The sequence below is a fragment of the Brachyhypopomus gauderio genome, chromosome 4, assembly GCF_052324685.1.
Source record: "Brachyhypopomus gauderio isolate BG-103 chromosome 4, BGAUD_0.2, whole genome shotgun sequence".
NCBI classification, from domain to species: Eukaryota; Metazoa; Chordata; class Actinopteri; order Gymnotiformes; family Hypopomidae; genus Brachyhypopomus; species Brachyhypopomus gauderio.
This window is the reverse complement of record NC_135214.1, coordinates 17507467-17526749: the sequence shown is the minus strand read 5'-3', so window position 1 is coordinate 17526749 and position 19283 is coordinate 17507467. Positions and strand designations below refer to the sequence as shown.

Genomic DNA, 19283 nt, shown 5'->3' with positions numbered 1-19283 from the left:
CTGTTGCATGGCGGTTTTCACCGCTCACTGAAACTAACTAGCTGACACACCTTGTGATGGCTGAGCTCTAAACGGGCGTTCGGTACTCCAGAAATGCTCATTGTTATTCAGGCCTGTGTTTGGGACTGTAGCTTTTATCTTGTACATGTCGGTGATCAGGAATGCAGCCACAGGCTGTAGTGAAAATGATATGGCCAAGCACTAATTGTATAAGGATTCTTCTCTCAGAAGGACATTTATCTCCGGTCTTTCAGCTTTAACGAGACACCCATTAGAGACTCCGATGTTGTGGATGATACAAATTGCATTTGAAGTGCAATAAATCTTTCCGTAGTAAAAGTGCTTTTGTTCTGGAGTAAGCCGAGCTTGGCCCACAGAATCAATATCCATCCAAGTTGTTCTGCATTGTTGAAGGCTACCAATTAATCTCATTTTACATAACTAATTTGTCGTTTGTGATGATGCTGTAAAGATGGTGATAAATAATGAAATACATAAACGCCTGTTAGTCCTGATGCCACAAGATCATTTGCAGTGTACTTCTCAAGAGCAATGATTTAAATATCCTGATTACTATGTTGTATTGACTAATGTGGTGGATCATTCTGTTAGTGCGCTTTGTGTGCGAGTGTGTGTGTGTGTGTGTGTGTGTGTGAGAGAGAGATTGAATGAGAGAGATAGTGTAAGTGAATGCCGGTAAGAGACAAAGCCCGTGCGAGATCATGGCACTGTTCCAGCCCACCTTCGTCAATATCACCCGCAGCATTTCATTAAAGGAGTCATGCACAAAGAGGCCTGTCGGTATTTATCAGTAGCCTAATGCAGCAGACAGTCCCGGGAGTGCCAAACACATCAGCACATCGGGCCGGGAGGACTGAAGCGATATATCAATATATCAGCGTGAAGAGCACCAGACCGGACGGTGGGTGCAGGACTCAGGTACGGCCACTTGAGGGTGCTAGAAACAAGAAAGTCGTTTGGATTAGAGACGAACCCCCAAATTTAGAAAGAAAGGCACTATTTCATTGTAGTCCGTTCATAATTGTGAAAGCTTTCCCGTTATGCAGATTTAGTTGCCACGGTACGTTTGTCGTCATTTCAGTAAAAGTTAAATAAGGTCTTTTGTAGCCTACTTGGGGATTCACCATCTACGAATTCACAGGTGAATTAGCCTATTGAAATATTAGAAAACATTCAGGCAATAAAGACGAGCGGTGTGCCAAGTGAGGCCTCTGGATGACCTAGTAAATGGAGTAGATCATAATTCAACATCATTTGAAACCTGCTTTATTAAGTACTCTCATGTTCCTGAGCGCGTATCCACGTCCCTTGACTCCATGTGGGTGTTTTCTGAGTCAGTCTCACATGGCCCGACAGTCAGACTGCAGGTATTTCTCAGTCTGCTGATCACATTACGAATAGACTGAAAGAGCCGCCCGATCCCAGGTTAATAACGAATTAAACTGTAATTGAAATTGATGGTGAATTGGAGGGTATGCTACGGCTGTAACTAATGTGAATTGAGAGGGATTTCTTGTGGCTGTGTCAGTCCTATAAAGATCTGAACGTGTTCATTTACCTGGAGAAGAACCCACCGAAGGTGTGAAAGAGTGCACCTTAAATGATAAGTGAGGGAAACTGTGTTTCCATGTCAGCATGTAGCCTACACTCTCACAGAAATGCTTTTAAATAATTATAGAATTGGTATTAATATTATGTCAAAGTTTAATATACTCATATCTAAACAGAATAAAATATTTAACGGAAATATGAATGAAATGCACTGTAAACTCGATGCATTTCAATGTGGTCAGTATGTGTCCTGTGTCTGTGTTTAATGCCTGGAACTGATTCTTCTGTTTGGGCTTCTCTTTGTTTTATTATCTTCCAATTACCACACAAGCTCTGAGACACCTGCCTCCCAATTAACTCTCTAATTATGTATCAGCGTAATTAAGCGCCAACAGTGTTATCACCAGCAGTACTACTGGGGGTCATTAGAGTATTTTGAAACATATAGTCGTCTAACGTACATGTGTGAGGTTTATGCATGATTAGAATCATAACCCTTAATTTGTGTACTCAAAAAAGAGTTAAAATACATTTAAATACCTACAATATCATTTTATTTTTTATATATTTTACATATTTTATATTATACATTTTATAAATTAATACAAACTACGACATATTTTGGAAAATAGATTTTATTTCGGTCACACAGTCCTTTTCGAAAGACAGATTTCATATGCTGAAATTATCGTTCATCCGATTTCATGTACTATGTAAGTACTTGGATATATTATAAAAGGTTGAAACCTTGCTAACACACCTCGTTCTACTATATTAAAGTAAAAGCACCGAGCCAGGAGGGCCTGAAATTGGCTTCCCGTAAGCTCGTACGGCGAGTCTGGAAGAAAGCAAGGTCTGATGGCTTTTATGATAAAAGTCTTTAAAAGGGTGAATAATGAATGCAGCTTCGTCTCTCTGAGGAGGCAGGAAAGCTCCACGATGATCGCCCTGTAAAACTCCCTCTCTGGGCTATTAATCTGAGAAATGGGGAATGACGGCGGCGATGAGGGAGCGGGACTGGATATCAGAACAGCACCAGACGACCCCCCCCCCCCTTTATGTGTGTGTGTGTGTGTGTGTGTGTGTGTATATATATATATATATATATATATATATATATATGGATAGCCTCCACTCCGTTTGAAGGTAGACTGACACCTCCTGCCATTCAACGCGCAGGGCTACAGAGAGCAGTTGGATGATATCTGACTCAAATTGGCTTTTTAGCTTAGCTAATGGCCCGTTTCGTGGTTTCGGGCCGAGATTGATTCAGTTCGATTTGCGAGTATCAAAAGCGCAGCTGCATTATAGCGGCTGGCCTCACAGATCATTCGAGTTAAATGTGCTGTAACGTTGGAGAGTCCATGGTGCATGACGGCTAATGATTGATGTGCTTATGATTATGGTCCTTTGTCTTCTCAAAGGAGAGATGTCCGTACAGGTGATCTTTGATTTCTGTTTCGCCTGGTTGACCAAGCGCGTAACAGGGCCTTGGACCCACGAGACCTCTGCGCTCCACTCCAGAGAAAATGTAAATTAATTATTACAAAATACTGGAATAGAGCACACTAGCCATGCCTTAAAATAGAAACAGATTTCGATTACTCAAGAGTTAAAAGAGCTCAAAAAAATTTAATGCATAGAATTATTGGATTGTGCCCCCCTCCAAATTCACTACTCATGTCTCATTGCAATAATGGCATAATAATGTCAGATGCGTTTCAACACATTAACAGATAAAACCATCTCAGAATTATTAGTTCTACTACTACGTAAGTGGAAACTACTAATCCTGATATGAACTGGTTCTACTGCTGAACTTTCAGAAGAGTAATCAATATTTCAGCCTCACCCAAAGGCTAAAACATATGGGTATAAGGGTATAAATCAAACCTGTATAAAGGTCACTATTACCTCATTATTCACTAATGACGATACAAAAAGGGAAGACTGGTAGACTGAAAGATGAACATTTTATTTATTTATGCAACAGCAATTCTGCAAGAGTCGACTTACTGTGCATGTAGATTAAAGGGCCTAATCTCACAGTCTATGCCCAAACTCCACACTGGAGTGAATTAAACCACCATTTTGTCTGCAAAGAAAAAAAGAAAGAAAAGAATAGAACCCCTGCCTGAAAATGCATAATGTCTTCTGGCCTGGTGCTTCACCTGACTGGAGATATAAGGAGCGTCTTCAGGAATGTAGAACCTCCAGCGTTTGGGTTCTGGACTAAGAGTAAACTGGGTGCCCAGCTATAATGGATCTGCTCCATCAGTGATGTGCTATTGTAGCTCAAAACCAGGCTTAATATAGAACTGAGAAAATGTCAGTCATCAATAAAATCCTCTCTCAATGTGAATAAAAATTGTGTACCCATGTTTATAAGGGGTAAATGTTAGTTGTGCTTCTAAGGTATCAGTGATTTCGGCTAGAATTATGCCACTTAGTTTTACTAGACCTCTTATTTTTACTAGACACTTTACCTATAACATACATTGTATATATAATAATAGTGACAATCACAACTACATTACACTGATTGCACTACAGTTAGATGTGCTCACTCATATCGTTATGTTGCATATTGATCACTTAATCTAAGTCTTTGTGTAGAGTTTAAAGTGACTGATAACCAAACACCTTCTTCTTATATCTTTGGTCAATGAATACAGTGAAATCTCTAAAACTTTGTTTAAAATATTCTGATCATAATAGCCTCTTAAAATACAAATAAAGATACCATACAAATGGACAAAATGACAACTTTCTCACAATCTTTGTATAAATAAAATCTTAATAAATATCTCTATTTAATAATTAATTACTATTTCAACATCTCATACTGTAAAACTATGTGATATGTTTCTCACAAAGGCCATATAACAATAATATACACAATCTACATAAAGGACTTTATCTCTAAAAACACAGCAACCAAGTATAGTTCAGACTATTCTCAATTAATTTGTACCACAGGAGAACAGCTAAGATATGCATCTGACGTTGTAATCACTTTGACAACATTAAGAACCAACATTTATCTGATTTTGATCAATTACATTATAGTTTTAAAATATAGTGTTAGTGCAGAGACCTCTGGTGTCTAATGTACAGTAGATACATCTAATGACATGGTTGCTGTTAAAAGTGAAAGCTTCTGTATCTAACAGAATGGAAGGGTGTAGGCTGCACGCAAATGCAGGATTACAGGGCTCCGTGAACGCTGTGGTTATGTCGGCCTGAGCTTCTACTCCCATAGCACCACCCATGATGTGACCCACTTGCATTGGTGCCACATTGGAATTAGCCATTGGGAAAGCTTACTGTATCATCACACCACAATTAGTACTTTCAAAAATGTTCACATCACACATGCCCCTGCCTGTCTTACCTTCACACATCACACATGCCCCTGCCTGTCTTACCTTCACACGGGATATGTCATTAACATCATAATTTCTGCAACTGTAAGAGTGGCTTTATCAATCAGCCCACGGAGGTTGTCAGTTCTGACATCATCACAAGACGATTTACCCTATGAAGCGGCGTTATTGAGGAGATCATGCATCACTTGAGTCCATGGTCAGTTATTAGAATGAAAGTGAGGCTAAATAAAACCTACCATGATGTTTGCTAAAGCTGTGTGTCATTGTTTAGGATTCTACTAGGGCCTGTATGCAGGTTCAGTATCCACTGACACCTGCCCCACAGACAGCTCACTGCAGTATCCACATGCTCTTCATAAATCCTGGCCCAGCCTTTCGATCTCATCGATCAGGAAGTCGATATCTGACCTGGTGGCGGCTGGGTTCGAAATCACCATCCTGAAGAAGTTGACCTTGTCGCCCTGAGGCTGGTAGCCCACCATCGTTGTGCCACACTCCATCATCATCGCCTTGATTTTTGGCGCCACCTGGTGACAGGGCAGAAATCGCACCCCTCCAGTCTTAAGGTGACAGGCATAGGGCTGCTGTGTTTGTTCAAAAGTTTCAGGAGCTTGTGTTTACAAAGAGGTTCAAGTCACTCAAGCCTTGGTAGATGCTGCTGGTTCATTTAAAATGGTATAAGGGTTAACTGTTGAAACCGATGCGGCCCATTACCTTATGGAGCCTCTGTCTCTTCTCCTGGCTGTCTGGCATTCCACGCAAACCCGGCGGAATATACCAGAAGCACACATTAGTGTGCTGTGGCTGAGAGGTAGACAGAGCAAGAGACACGTTTTCATTATCATACCCCAATGTCCTGGTCCCCACCAAAAATAACTGTGTAGATGAGAAATGGTTTTTGAATCAGTACCGGTTATCGCAGGTAGCTATATGTTTATTTAATTCCCACAAAAAGCTCAAAGGTGAATGGTATTCTGGAAAGAGTGATGTGTTTACATACCTGTCCTTGGAAGACCATCTCATAACCCTCTCTGTTCTTTATCTTGGTGTAAAGATACTCGGAGAGCTCCAGACAGCGGTCTATATGTTTCTCAAATCCAACAGTACCCTGTTTTAGGAGGAAATATATAGATTCTAAGACTTTCTGAGGTTTTTTCTTTTGCTGCCTATGCAAACATTCAATCTATTCAGTCATTGTTGTGCCTGAGCACAAGCTTGCGAGCCTACATTCATCTCACTTGTATGTTCACTGATTCACATACACACTTATACGTTCATTGACAACCATTTTAGCTGTTCATTCATCCATCCATCATTCATCCATCCATTATCCATCCATCATCCATCCATACACTCATGTTCACACCTTCGCCTTCCACATGAGCCAGAACTTGAAGATGTCGACATGACGTCCACACTGGATGGCCTTGTCTCCAGTATCATAGGTGACATCATATTGTTTATCAGGCTGGAAGAGGTAGCCAGCACACATAGAGTTGCAGCCCTGCAGAAGACCCTGTATCACACACACACACACACACACACACACACACACACACACACACACACACACAGTGAGACCGTACTGTGGCCACTTCACTGAGCCCATATCATCTTTCACATCATCTTTCATATCATCTTTCATATCTTTCTCCCTCTCCCTTCTTCTTCCTTTGGTCCTGATCGTCTTTCTTTTAATTTCCCCACTCACTGTCCTTCACATACACACTCTCTACAACACTGTGTGTCAAGTGCCTTGTGTCCCTCATTCACCCCCCCCCACACTTGTATATATTACCCCCACACACATACATACATGTGTCTAGATTACCCCTCCACACACACACACTTGTCTACATTACCCCCCCCCACACACACACACACACTTGTCTACATTACCCCCCCCACACACACACACACTTGTCTACATTACCCCCCCCACACACACGTGTCTACATTACCCCCACATACACTTGTCTACATTACCCCCCCCACACACACACACACTTGTCTACATTACCCCCCCCACACACACACACACGTGTCTACATTACCCCCACACACACTTGTCTACATTACCCCCCCCACACACACACACTTGTCTACATTACCCCCCCCCACACACACACACACACTTGTCTACATTACCCCCCCCCCCCCCACACACACACACTTGTCTACATTACCCCCCCCCCCCCCCACACACACACGTGTCTACATTACCCCCACACACACTTGTCTACATTACCCCCCCCCACACACACACACACTTGTCTACATGACCCCACCCCCACCCACCCCCATCTCTCCACATCCCCTCTGTCTCACCTTCTCCCGGACCAGAATGGCGGAGCACTGTAGCGGAACGCCCATCATCTTGTGAGGATTCCATGTGACAGAGTTTGCCCTGCAGAAATAACACAGCAGAATGAGACCAGGGTCTGAGATTGTGTGTGTGTGTGTGTGTGTGTGTGTGTGTGTGTGTGTGTGTGTGTGTGTGTGTGTGTGAGATACATAAAAGAAAAATGTACCTCTCAATGCCATTAAGTTTGTGCCTGTGCTTCCTGGACATCAGCAGGCCCCCTCCCCACGCGCCCTGCAGGCAAACACAACCATTTCCTTACAACAAATGAAAGACGAGTAACTGGAGAATATTCATGACCTCATTAACATGTGACCATGTGACCATCAGCAGGACTTACATCCACGTGGAGCCATATGTTGTATTTCTCACAGATGTCTGCAATTTCATTGATGGGATCAAAGGCTCCATAAACTGTAGAGCCAGCAGTGGCGTTCACAAACAGTGGAACACACCCCTGAAAGAGCACAGAGAACTCAGCCATCACTCGCACCCACCAGCTAAAGCACACAAAGGCAACAGAGCCAAAAAACTTAACATAAGTCATTTAGGTCACTGTGATTTAACACTCCATAGGGAGAAGCTGTTGTATTTTAATTTTGCTGGACCATATATGTAAATCTGAAGGTTCCAGGTAAGCACCTGCAGTGTACTTCGGTAAGATACGTAGAGATTAAGGTTTAATGAACTGTTATACAATTATTAGTTACAGCATCATTGTTCTGTGATTGCAGGCAGAACGACCAATTACTCGAATGGCCTTGGACATCGTCACAGAACAAAAACTCACCTTCAGTTTGGCATCAATGACCTTGGACATCGTCACAGAACAAAAACTCACCTTCAGTTTGGCATCAATGACCTTGGCCTCCAGATCAGCTGGAATGACTCTACCTCTGATAAAGAAGATGGACATGTAACATTGACATCCACACACACACGCACACACACACACACACACACACACACACACACACACACACACACACACACACACACACACACACACACACACACACACACACACACCTATCTATAGTAGAAACACATTACAAGCAGAGATTTCTCTCACCTCTCATCTGTATTCAGTAGAATTAGGTTCTCTGTCCCAAAGCCGAGAGCTGCACTGGCTTTCTTTATGGAGTAATGACTCTGGGAAGAGAATACATAAAAAGTAACATTCTTAATGACGAAGATAAACCTACATAAAAATGAATAAAGCTCTATCTTAGCGGTAAGGATCAATCAGTAAAACAATAATGAAAGCATTTATTATATGTCTGAGCTGCTGGGCAGATTTCCAATAGCAAGACACCATGAATACATTGGTAATCAAATCAAAGCAGAAACAACCAAACAAACAAACAAAACACTACCAGAGAAGCCTTCGTCTTCATATGTAATGACACAGACTACATACGTGCTCTGAAGTAAACAGCACGAGTCTGGGGGCTGCGGTCATGCCTTTGGTCTTCACCTCAGGGAAGTGTTTATATCGGGCGATCATCACACTGTACATGTTGGAGATAGCTCCTCCTGTAGGCAGACATGAGTATAGCAACCTTGAACACATTTCTTAAATAACTGCCTAATGCTAATGAACGATGTCAGTGGTCACATATTTTACTGCATGTAAAATCATTGCACTGTTGGAGAAATTGATTGGTATATGATTCATAGCCATCCAAGCGTTCGGCTTGTTAGCAGGTGAGCTCACCTGGGGAGAAAATGCCGTCTCCTTCTCCGTTCGGCCAGCCAACAATCTCTCGCATCTTTTTCAGAGTCAGCTGCTCCATCAGCACAAACACGGGAGCGATTTCATAGGTGAACCTGGGAGAGAGACATCATCATCATCATCATCATTGTGTAATATCTTTATCCTGATTTGAGAGATAAACACATAATCCACCACAATGTATTAAACAAACTGTGAAACAATAATACCGGTGGAGACATCTTTGACCTAACAATGATGGTCAATAGCCATCGGATGTAATTAGGACAAATGGCAGAGCAATTAGTGAATGTAAATGTCAAGTGTTTGTTCAGACTTGGCTAATTAAAATATAGCATCATGTGATAATGGGGCATCAGAAAGGACTTTAGAGAAGTATGCAACCTGACCTCTGGTACACTGACATCTTTGAAGTATTTGTTTACATGCTGCTGATATAGAGCACACATGGTCAGAGACAGCATTAAGGCTAGATACACATTCTCTTTTTTATAGCAGAATTAGCTTTTTTATTTAATCGAAATGTCATTATAGACCTTATGAACTTGTACAGAATATGATTCTATACCACAGAATGCAATGGAGATTAGTCCTTGTAGTAAATAGTGAAATAAATCAGCCGTGTATCTTTTATTGACCCTTACATGGTGAGCACCCATGCTGCCAAAAGACATAATAGAATTCCTGACCTTCAGAGGCCAGCCTGTGCTGCTCTGTTTACACCCTCTTTTTTCTCACAGTGTTTATTCTGAAGCTGAAAAATATTATGGATTAATCCAAGAAATCTTCACGTAGACCTCTGGCATCCATTCAGCAAGGCTGCCTGGTTTGTTTCCACTTTAGAGCCCAAGCCCAGTGTTTACTGAGTGGGGGAGGGGCAGAGAGGTTAGGCGCCTGGTATTCACCCCATTGACTATGATGATGGTGTTGTGGCAGAGTGTGTGTATACGTGTACATGTGCATGAGACTCTTTAGCATGAGGAGGTGAATAATACAATGAGGGAAACCTTACTGACCAACGAACAATGAGGGAACCTCACTGACCAACGACCAATGAGGGAAACCTCACTGACTAACAACCAATGAGGGAAACCTCACTGACTAACGACCAATGAGGGAAACCTCACTGACCAACGAACAATGAGGGAAACCTCACTGACTAAGGACCAATGAGGGAAACCTCACTGACCAACGACCAATGAGGGAAGTCTCACTGACCAACGACCAAAGAGAGAAGCCTCACTGACCAACGACCAATGAGGGAAGTCTCACTGACCAACGACCAATGAGGGAAGCCTCACTGACCAACGACCAATGAGGGAAGCCTCACTGACAAATGACCAATGAGGGAAGCCTCACTGACCAACGACCAATGAGTTTAGTAGTAGTCCGTCTCAATGGTGTCTTGAATTCTGGCCTATCTGTACTATTACCTAGGATGTATTCTGTGATCAGAAGCAAAGCACTTTGTAAGTCGCTCTGGATAAGAGCGTCTGCTAAATGCTGTAAATGTAAATGTAAATGGAAACCTCACTGACCAACGACCAATGAGGGAAACCTCACTGACCAACGACCAATGAGGGAAACCTCACTGACCAATGACCAATGAGGGAAGCCTCACTGACCAACAACCAATGAGGGAAACCTCACTGACCAACGACCAATGAGAGAAACTTCACTGACCAATGACCAATGAGGGAAACCTCACTGACCAATGACCAATGAGGGAAACCTCACTGACCAATGACCAATGAGGGAAGCCTCACTGACCAATGACCAATGAGGGAAACCCTACATCCTGGACAGCATCATCTGTTTGTTGTATATAAAACTTCTGTACCATTTTGATATCTATTTTAAGACTTCAGAATATTGATCATAATCAAACTTCTTGCTTGTTCACAGAGATCTAAATGATAAATGTTATGGCAAACGTAAAGAAGAGGGACATATTAAGCTCCTTCCAGACGAATGTGACGAATGTGAATCGGCTTCAGGAAGCGATTGTGTGCGTTTCCATTAGAAAATGTTTCAATTACACTTCCAACCTCCATCAATATGACAAATGCACCCCTGGGGAATAGGACTCACATATTAGTGTTGGCAGTTGAGGTGAGCCACTCCCCCGCTAAGCCAATGATGTCCAACCCAGTCGACAGCTGATTAAAAAACCTGGGGTGACCTGAAGAGAAAGCAGGTTCCCCAACAATTAAAATGGGCCAAACTGATCCATAATTATCACACTGAAAGCAATATGGTCAAGAATGGACGTGTGGATGAAGGTAAATCTTAATACATTTATTTTGTTCTTAATTATGCCTACAAATTATTTCGGGAAGAACATCGTCTATTGTACAAACTCCCATAGGCTAGAGGACACATGACCATCTTTATGAAGGCCCTTATTTCTAAATCAGCTTGCTTTGTCAGAGGTTTACCATCTGGCAAGGCTAATTTGAGGTTAACCCCCTAAATGTGCACAGCAGAGGATGAATACCTTGGAGGAAATTACAGTTGGATAGCTATTGCAATTAGGCTATACAAATGACCTTGTAAATAACAGAAATACAGAATGAAGAATATAATCTGAATATTAGCTATCAAACAGGAAAAAGATTATGCAGGTTGGTATAAGAATGTTGAATACAATCCACCCCATCACGTTGATTGTCTATTAAACCTGTTGAGCAGTTAAAAAAATCCTATTGTTATAGGACCAACGGACCAATGAGTGATCAGATTAGTGGAATTTGGAATGACTACTTGGCAGCCAAAAGGCTTATAATAAAAATGAAGCAATAACCTCAAGCATCAGTGATCTCATACCTCCCCCACCGATCAAAGCTCCATACCAAATATGACTCACTGAGTCTTCAAGACAACACCTATTTGTTCGAGTACTTCATGCATTGCACCCTCACTGCATACGACTAGGCCTCCCCAATGACATCATGGTCAGTGTCTCCCACCTGTCCTGACGCCATATTTGAGAGTGTCCCTGCAGTCCACCAGGATCTGCTCCAGGCTCTCCGGCTGGTCGGAGAGCTCCAGGTTGAAGCCCTCCATGCCCTCCAACAGCTGGTGTGGGTGGTGGAAGTCCAGCACTTTGGTGGATCTGTCGAATGTCTTGCGCACATAATTAGTGAGGATGTCCACCAGCTCCAGGAGAAACTGTATTGTGGGCTCCTCACCATTCTTGGCAGGCAGTAAATCTTTAATGAAGATACATGACACACAGGCCAAAAGTAGTCAGATCACTCTGAAACGTTACTGTGCTCAGCTTACTCCAAAGTTCTGTAGTGGCACACAATTTTCAGATGTCAGTCTTCAAACATGTATGTGTTGATGGGGTCCATGAAGAGGGGGCGGCTCTAAATATCAGCTAAACACATCTGAGCCCTGTGTAAGCCTGATTAAGTATGTATCTCCTACAGGTCTGTAATCAAGGTGTAAAATATACCTCTTACAGTCTGGATGTCATATGTGTAAATTATTGTTTGATATGAACTATGATTCACATTAGGTGGTTAAATATGTACAGATTGCAGGATATGCAATATATATGCAGGATTGTTTAGGCTCATCTCAATCGTAACTGGATAATAGAACGTAATCGACCAAATAATTAGAAACAGAGCTGCTAGGTTTCATCTATTAACCAACATTACATCTGAAGTGACACACGTACTTTATTACTCAAATAAACATGTAAGCTACTTTACTGAACTGAATTCATTTTCCCCTGAAACAACTCAGTGTGTATATGAGTTGTTTCAGGGGAAATGACAATGTAATGACAATCATATTCTGTTATTAGCGTTGCGCATGTACACATCAATATAAGCTTGCTTAGAAAACTAAAATCCCCATAATGCGAATATATAAGGTATACTATTACTACAAATTAAAATCTTATAAAGCTCACTCACCCCTCGCATACAGATTGGAGAAGTCAGTCTCTATGCGACCGAACCTGGAGTCGCGCTCGTTGTCTCGAGACAGGAGGCTCTTCTTGGACTGCTGTTCGTTGAAAGAACCGACGATCCGACTCTTTTCATCAAGATTATTGTTCTTCTGTAAAAAGCCTATTTTGTTACAGGAAGGAGATTAATGAAATTGGGACTGACATTTACCAACATGTATTCGATTCTTTATTCAAACATGTATTTCACGGTGGCAAACGCACTCCAAGGCTGTGCGGAGCGGGGAGGATTCCCTCACTGTGCGAGTATAGTGGATTTATGGCACATATAATCAGGGGGGGTCGCCCCGTGACATCAGCAGCAAAAGGCAGCCACACACACACACACACACACACACACACACACACACACGCACACACACACACACACACACACACACACGCGCGCGTCGATTAGAGCGGTTGTAAAGTCCCATCAGAGCCATTCATGGCGACTCCGGCCGACTGCGCAAGGGGCCGACCGCCACATCAACTTCATCCCTGCAGACTTCACGGACTGATTGAGGCGTGAGTTAATGATGCGTGAGACGAGGGACGAGGTCGTATTTTGCATTTGTAATCTACTGTGCCTCGAGTCAAAACGTATCCATAAACTAACATTATTCCGGGTTTTTTTGGACAAAACAATTTTGTTTTTTTTTTAAAGAAACGAGCAGCCTAATTCTTGTTTGGGGAACGATGTACTCTATAGTTAAAACAAGCGGAATTAGGCTAGACAAAAATATGTTTGGCAAAGCGTTGGAACAAAATAAAGAGAAGTAGCAAATTCTCCCTTGCAGTGCAATGATGGCATGTTGTAGTGAAAACGACGAATTACATGATTACACGTGTAGCTTTAAATCCAGTTTTGTCCACTAACCAATATTTATATATACTCTATAATGCATTTATTATAACCTACAACCTACAGCCACTTTTATCTCCTCTTATCTCTCTCTCTATACTCTATAATGCATTTATTATAACCTACAACCTACAGCCACTTTTATCTCCTCTTATCTCTCTCTCTATCTTTCTCTCTCTCATATATATATATATATATATATATATATATATATATATATATATATATATATATATATATATATATATATATATATATACACACACATACACACACACACACACACACACACACACCACGCACCAACGTTTTCTTAATTTTCAAAGATGACCAATAAAGCACACGACGTGACATACGCAGGCTGAGAGACACTTTTACCAGGATTTATTTATTTGAGAATAAATTAGCCGGCCTTTTCTGCTCAGCAAACACACGTCTTATCAAATGTCGCGCTAATCGCACAGAAACATTACATTGTACAAAGCCGCGATATCGCTTGAAAACAGACACTAGATGGATATAATGTACCCGTATTTAACGGATTTCTGTTAACCATAAATTCTCCTGAGGAATGATGGGCTTATCGCAATGATGGACTATAGATTTTTTTTATCTACAATCCTTTTGCCTGTGTGCAGTTATGAGATAAACAAGGTTCGTTCAACCTAACAAATTCAAGAAATGATTTTGTATATCACGTATTTGATAAGTGTTGAAGTCTTCGTACATTATTTAACAGATAAGTGATGAAGTCTTTATACAGATTGGATTGGCTTTTTAACAGAAATGCATTTGGGTTTTGCTTTCACTGCAGTATGAACCATCAGAACTGTCCTGTTCTTTGGTTTTAAATACGCCCTAAACAGAAATCTGTTATTCCAAACGATTTACTTCAGACGCGTGGTGCACGTCCACTTTAACTTTGTAATTTAGGATTGATGAGCTGTTTAGAAATCTGTCAGTATTAATAATTTGCACTACCACGTGAGGGCGCTAAAGGATCATCTCAGTCATTCAGGGCTCTTATTAAATTGGACATGTGGCGCCTAACCAATTAGTCCATAAATGCGTCATATTCACTATTTCAGAAATAAAAGGCAAAATCATTGTGCGTCGTTTTTGTTCAGTTCGCGACAGTATTCATATAGTTCAACAGAAACCCAGACAAACCTCATGGAAATGGCGCAGACACAGACGCACTGGGCCTATTTTCTCCCCTTTCTCAAACCTCGTCTGCACTGAGATGAATTGCAGGACGTAAGACCAACAGCAGCTACCGTTGTAATTATATGCGATGGCAACATCTGATGTCTCAGAGCAAACAGTCAACATTCACACTCTCTGTACTATATTTATAATTTATTTTACATTTCCCACAGACATTCCGCTTGCTCTGTACGCTACAAAATTAATTAGCAGTATAAAGGAAATCAAAACTCACCACATATCTTCATGCCAAGTTTTCTCGTGCATCCGTGTGCCACCCCACTCCAGTCATAGCCTTCAAAAAGGTGAATGAGCAAACTTATGGGACCTAAACACAACTGTTACCTGTTCTCTAACGTTAACAACCCACCATGATTTACCCCAACAATATTGAATAAATGAAACAGGGACCTCACATTTTACAACGGCACATGAACCCCGCCCTGTCCCCCAAATCCTCAGCTGAGCTTTTAAACGGGATGAACCGTTTAACAAATCATTATCTCCCAGTACAGGCGTCGGAACCTCATTGAAGCTCCCCAAAACCCGCCCAGTTCCCATCAAATGGCAACCTGAAAATGTGGACCAGTTTCTCTCCTGGTGCGGTGCAGATTTATTTAAGCCTATATAAAAGACACTGGGTTTTTCTTTAATCATATGTATTAATATATAAAATATTTTTTTAAATAACGAGTAAATGGTTAAAAACTGAACAAATCAAATTTTATTTAGATTTCTTTTGATATTTTGTATGATAATTGTAGAAAATTGTAGAAAATTCTGCAATATAAATTAGGGGATTTGCAGCAAAAATTACCCAGACATATTTACAAACACGTGAAAATAGGATTACATTCAAATATGTAACAAAAACGTATTTTTCCCATTTTTTTTAACTGTGCCAGATATCAAGAGACAGCAAACGTGGACTAAACACTTGCGTGAATGAGGTTTTCAAAAGCAACACTCGCGGCTGAAATGCGTAATGCTTTCTCACATAAACGCTGCTTTTAAAGGGGATTTTAATGTGATGGAATAGACATAACTAGTTTCTCTGATGTACATTTGCGCTGCTGGTCGAAATGCTATTAATACCTGCACTTTCCAGCGCTGCTCCCCCCACCATACAGCAGCACGCCAAAGCCAAAAGCCATTAGGACCAATTTAGTATCTCTACAATTAGAGCCTCCCTCCACTTAATTACACAGTGCAGCAGCCAGAGAAGGATTTTGTCCTCTTCCAGAGATAAGGGAAAATAGTAACAGGCGTAGAAATAGAATAATAAATTAAACCACAATTCCAACAATACCAACAGCAGCGAGAATAAAAATCCACAACTGTGCTACTAATAATAAAGACGCGCATCTTCACATATCAAACAGAAATGTAAATTATTTCCACATTATGACATAAACCGACCAGTCCATCCGATACAGAGTAAAGAAAAGTATTTCTAATGGATAAAAACAAATCAGTGGTTGTGTGAGCGTCAGTCCTCTGCCACCACAGTGTTTTTAAGTACAACACCGGTTCTGACATCGAGGTTGGTTTCCCGGGCTGGTGCGGGAGTCGAGGCGAACAGCGCCGTTTCACCCCCAACCCTCCACCCCTCTCCACCCCTCTCCACCCCTCTACCCCTCCACACCCCTCTCCCCGGACAAGATTAACGACGCTGCCCACAAAGCAAATAGCCGGAGTGAAATAGCGTTTTATCTGCGATGGACCTACTTGAAGAAGGTGGCCGTAAATTAGTCGTGTTGGGGTCCGGATCGCCGCCGGAGGAGGAGGGTGCAGACGCCGCCATCACTCCAAAGACACAGTGCTTAAGTCCTTAGTGCAAAGTGCGCTGTCACTCAGGACGAAAAAGCTCTTATTTTACCAGGGATGAGAAGTCACATTCGCTGTAAAGGGAGAGAAAGTTTAGCGTCAAGTATGGGCAGCATCACCTCGCCTTTTCACGTATAGAAATAGTCGCTTGTGAGATTACAGTTGAATTACAGAGCTACTATCATTTGTGAAATAAATGAGCTTTAATGGTGCTGTAATGTGGGCTGCAAGACGTTCACATGATGGACACAGCAGGCGCTCCACTGCCCTAAATCCTAAATCGACCGACGCAAAATATATTTATGACAAACTTATAAAGACTAGGTCATGCAACAGTACTGTAGTCACACATATACGTAATATGATAACTAAAAGTTTATTTCATACCAGAAAAAACGAAATAAAGAGTTACGAAAGCCCTATAGCAAGTGGCGCAGCAAAATGTGTATCAAACCATCCTGACAATACAGGCAGCGTTCAGGGATGTGAGGCTTGAGTGTTGAAATCCAAAGCATACCGAGTCATTGCTATTTATCAGTGATTAGAAAAAACGAATAAAGGTTTAAAATGACAGATAAGGCACTGAGGAATTTGACAGATTAATCAACTCCATCAAATGAAATGATTTGTTCTTAATATACAGCTATTTAATTAAGACTAGAAACTAAATTACCACTGATTTACCAAACGAATGAAAAAGAAAACAAAATTGGATCGTTTACGTTGCACTTAACTAAATCCGCGTTTTAAGGCACCTGTTAGAGCTCTGCATAAGGTGACATTTAGCAGAACAGCAAAATAATTCCAAGTTACCTTGTAAATGAGCCTCAGCGAGTGCGTAACGCAGGATTATCCAAAATCGCGAAGAAATGTAATTCCAAGCCTGCGACAGCGGTCAGGTGTGTCCTGGCACTAACGAAAACCAAGCGCAAACGCCGCTGATAAAAGCTCGTGCACGGTGGCCTTTCCCACGGCGCCGTTTGATCTGCTGATCTTCAAAGGCTGTTTATGCGTTACCAAGCGCGCGTGAGCCACGGCTTTACCTCCTCTTGTGCATTTAGTGAAACCCAAATAACAAATTCGATTTGTTTGAAAAAATACATTTCACTGGTGCATCTCCGGGACCGGCGAGATACTTTTGGTATGTGCCTCCAGGATTTGTACCTTGAATGAGATTCCAAGTCACGAACAAAGACTTTTCAAGTTTGACCCAATAGCAACACATTACAGGCGAGGTGCGCCAGGGAGGGGTGATACCGTCCGACCTTGATCATATGAAGGACAGGAGCGTCTGTGTGGCAACGGAATTAGAAATAGTCCATTTAACAGAATGATGCATCGATCACTGACAAAATATTGCATCAATCACTGTACCAGTAAAAGAGGTTAGTTCGATTAAAATATTAATTGATTGACACATCGTATACATTTTTTGTATTTACCTGAAAAAATAAATAAATAGCAAAACACGTCGACTTAATAAAGTCAAGCGATAAATTGTATTTTAGAATATTTGTGAGGATACGTGGGGAAAGACCAGTAGTGTATTCTTTTACCAATTAAATCCACACGGTGGCAGCAAGCAATCAGTTTAATAAGCCCAGGCGCGCTATAATGCACGTTATAAAAATGCAAGCCGTTAACGCATATTAAATAACTGTTAATATATGCATTCTCAGCCAAATAAAATACATTTGAACGTGACCATTTTCTTCAATATTAAACGAGAAATATCGAACGAGTTTAAAATGTCGAATGGGCATGACTGAAAAAATAGAGGAGTAAAAAAATATATTGGTGCCGACACTTAATATGCGCCTTGATTTGTGGGCAAACTGGTGTGAAGGCAATACTCGTATTGGCATACTTCCCCAGACATCCACAGGGTGGCGCTGTAGACACGCGTCTCCAAACTAGTGAGACTGGACAAAGGCGCACAGACACGTCTCTCCAGTTCTGTGGTTGACCTTCGTGTTATGTACCTCACTTAGGGAAACGATCTGGATACCATGCTGGATTACGCTTAAGGCCATTAATTAATGGAATGTTCTAATTCACACATTAAAACCTAGCCTACACTTAAATACATGGTCTGTAAACAGAAAAAACATATATGTTTGTCTTTTTAAACCTTTTGCTTAAAACACAATACTATTTGTAGTGTAACCGAAATACCTTGAGACGGTTCTAAAATATATGTCAAAACATAACGATAACGGACAACTGAGCAAATCGCACGTTGGCTGGTTTGTCTTTAAATATGATAACCGTTCAAAAGGGGTTTACAAATTCTACCTTCACAAACCACCGCAAGATGGCGGTGGAATATAACAGGCTGTTCGGATGGTTATTGTCTTGATCCAATC

At 41.4% G+C, this 19283-nt stretch overlaps 1 protein-coding gene across 3 annotated transcripts; it reads right to left on the bottom strand.

The window, feature by feature from the left end:
- Positions 1-2712: 2712 nt before the first annotated feature.
- Positions 2713-18177, bottom strand: gad1a (glutamate decarboxylase 1a). 3 transcript variants are annotated; one of them, XR_013130457.1, is made up of 18 exons: positions 17731-18177; positions 16819-16991; positions 15326-15385; positions 12988-13143; positions 12028-12270; positions 11150-11240; positions 9041-9153; positions 8744-8859; positions 8396-8475; positions 8165-8219; positions 7664-7780; positions 7493-7557; positions 7290-7368; positions 6328-6477; positions 5962-6069; positions 5676-5765; positions 3589-5488; positions 2713-3090 (listed from the first exon to the last, which is right to left on the bottom strand). XR_013130457.1 is itself a non-coding variant. In XM_077002757.1 (17 exons), exons 2-17 carry the CDS (start codon positions 16892-16894, stop codon positions 5315-5317), a joined length of 1773 nt encoding a protein of 590 aa, XP_076858872.1. In that variant the 5' UTR covers positions 16895-16991; positions 17731-18177; the 3' UTR covers positions 3529-5314. The 3 variants fall into 3 exon arrangements, 1 of the variants encoding a protein (XP_076858872.1); XR_013130458.1 differs by lacking the exon at positions 2713-3090 and having other exon boundaries at positions 3529-4966; positions 5001-5488; XM_077002757.1 differs by lacking the exon at positions 2713-3090 and having other exon boundaries at positions 3529-5488.
- Between the last annotated feature and the right edge of the window lie 1106 nt (positions 18178-19283).

Excerpts from the sequence above, each read along its gene's own strand:
- gad1a (XM_077002757.1), bottom strand. The coding sequence starts at position 16,894 with ATGGCGGCGTCTGCACCCTCCTCCTCCGGCGGCGATCCGGACCCCAAC. Across the intron at positions 12,271-12,987 it reads CTCCAATCTGTATGCGAGGG|ATTTACTGCCTGCCAAGAAT; the intron begins GTGAGTGAGCTT and ends TCTTCATTAAAG. Across the intron at positions 5,766-5,961 it reads AGATGGTCTTCCAAGGACAG|CCACAGCACACTAATGTGTG; the intron begins GTATGTAAACAC and ends TCTACCTCTCAG.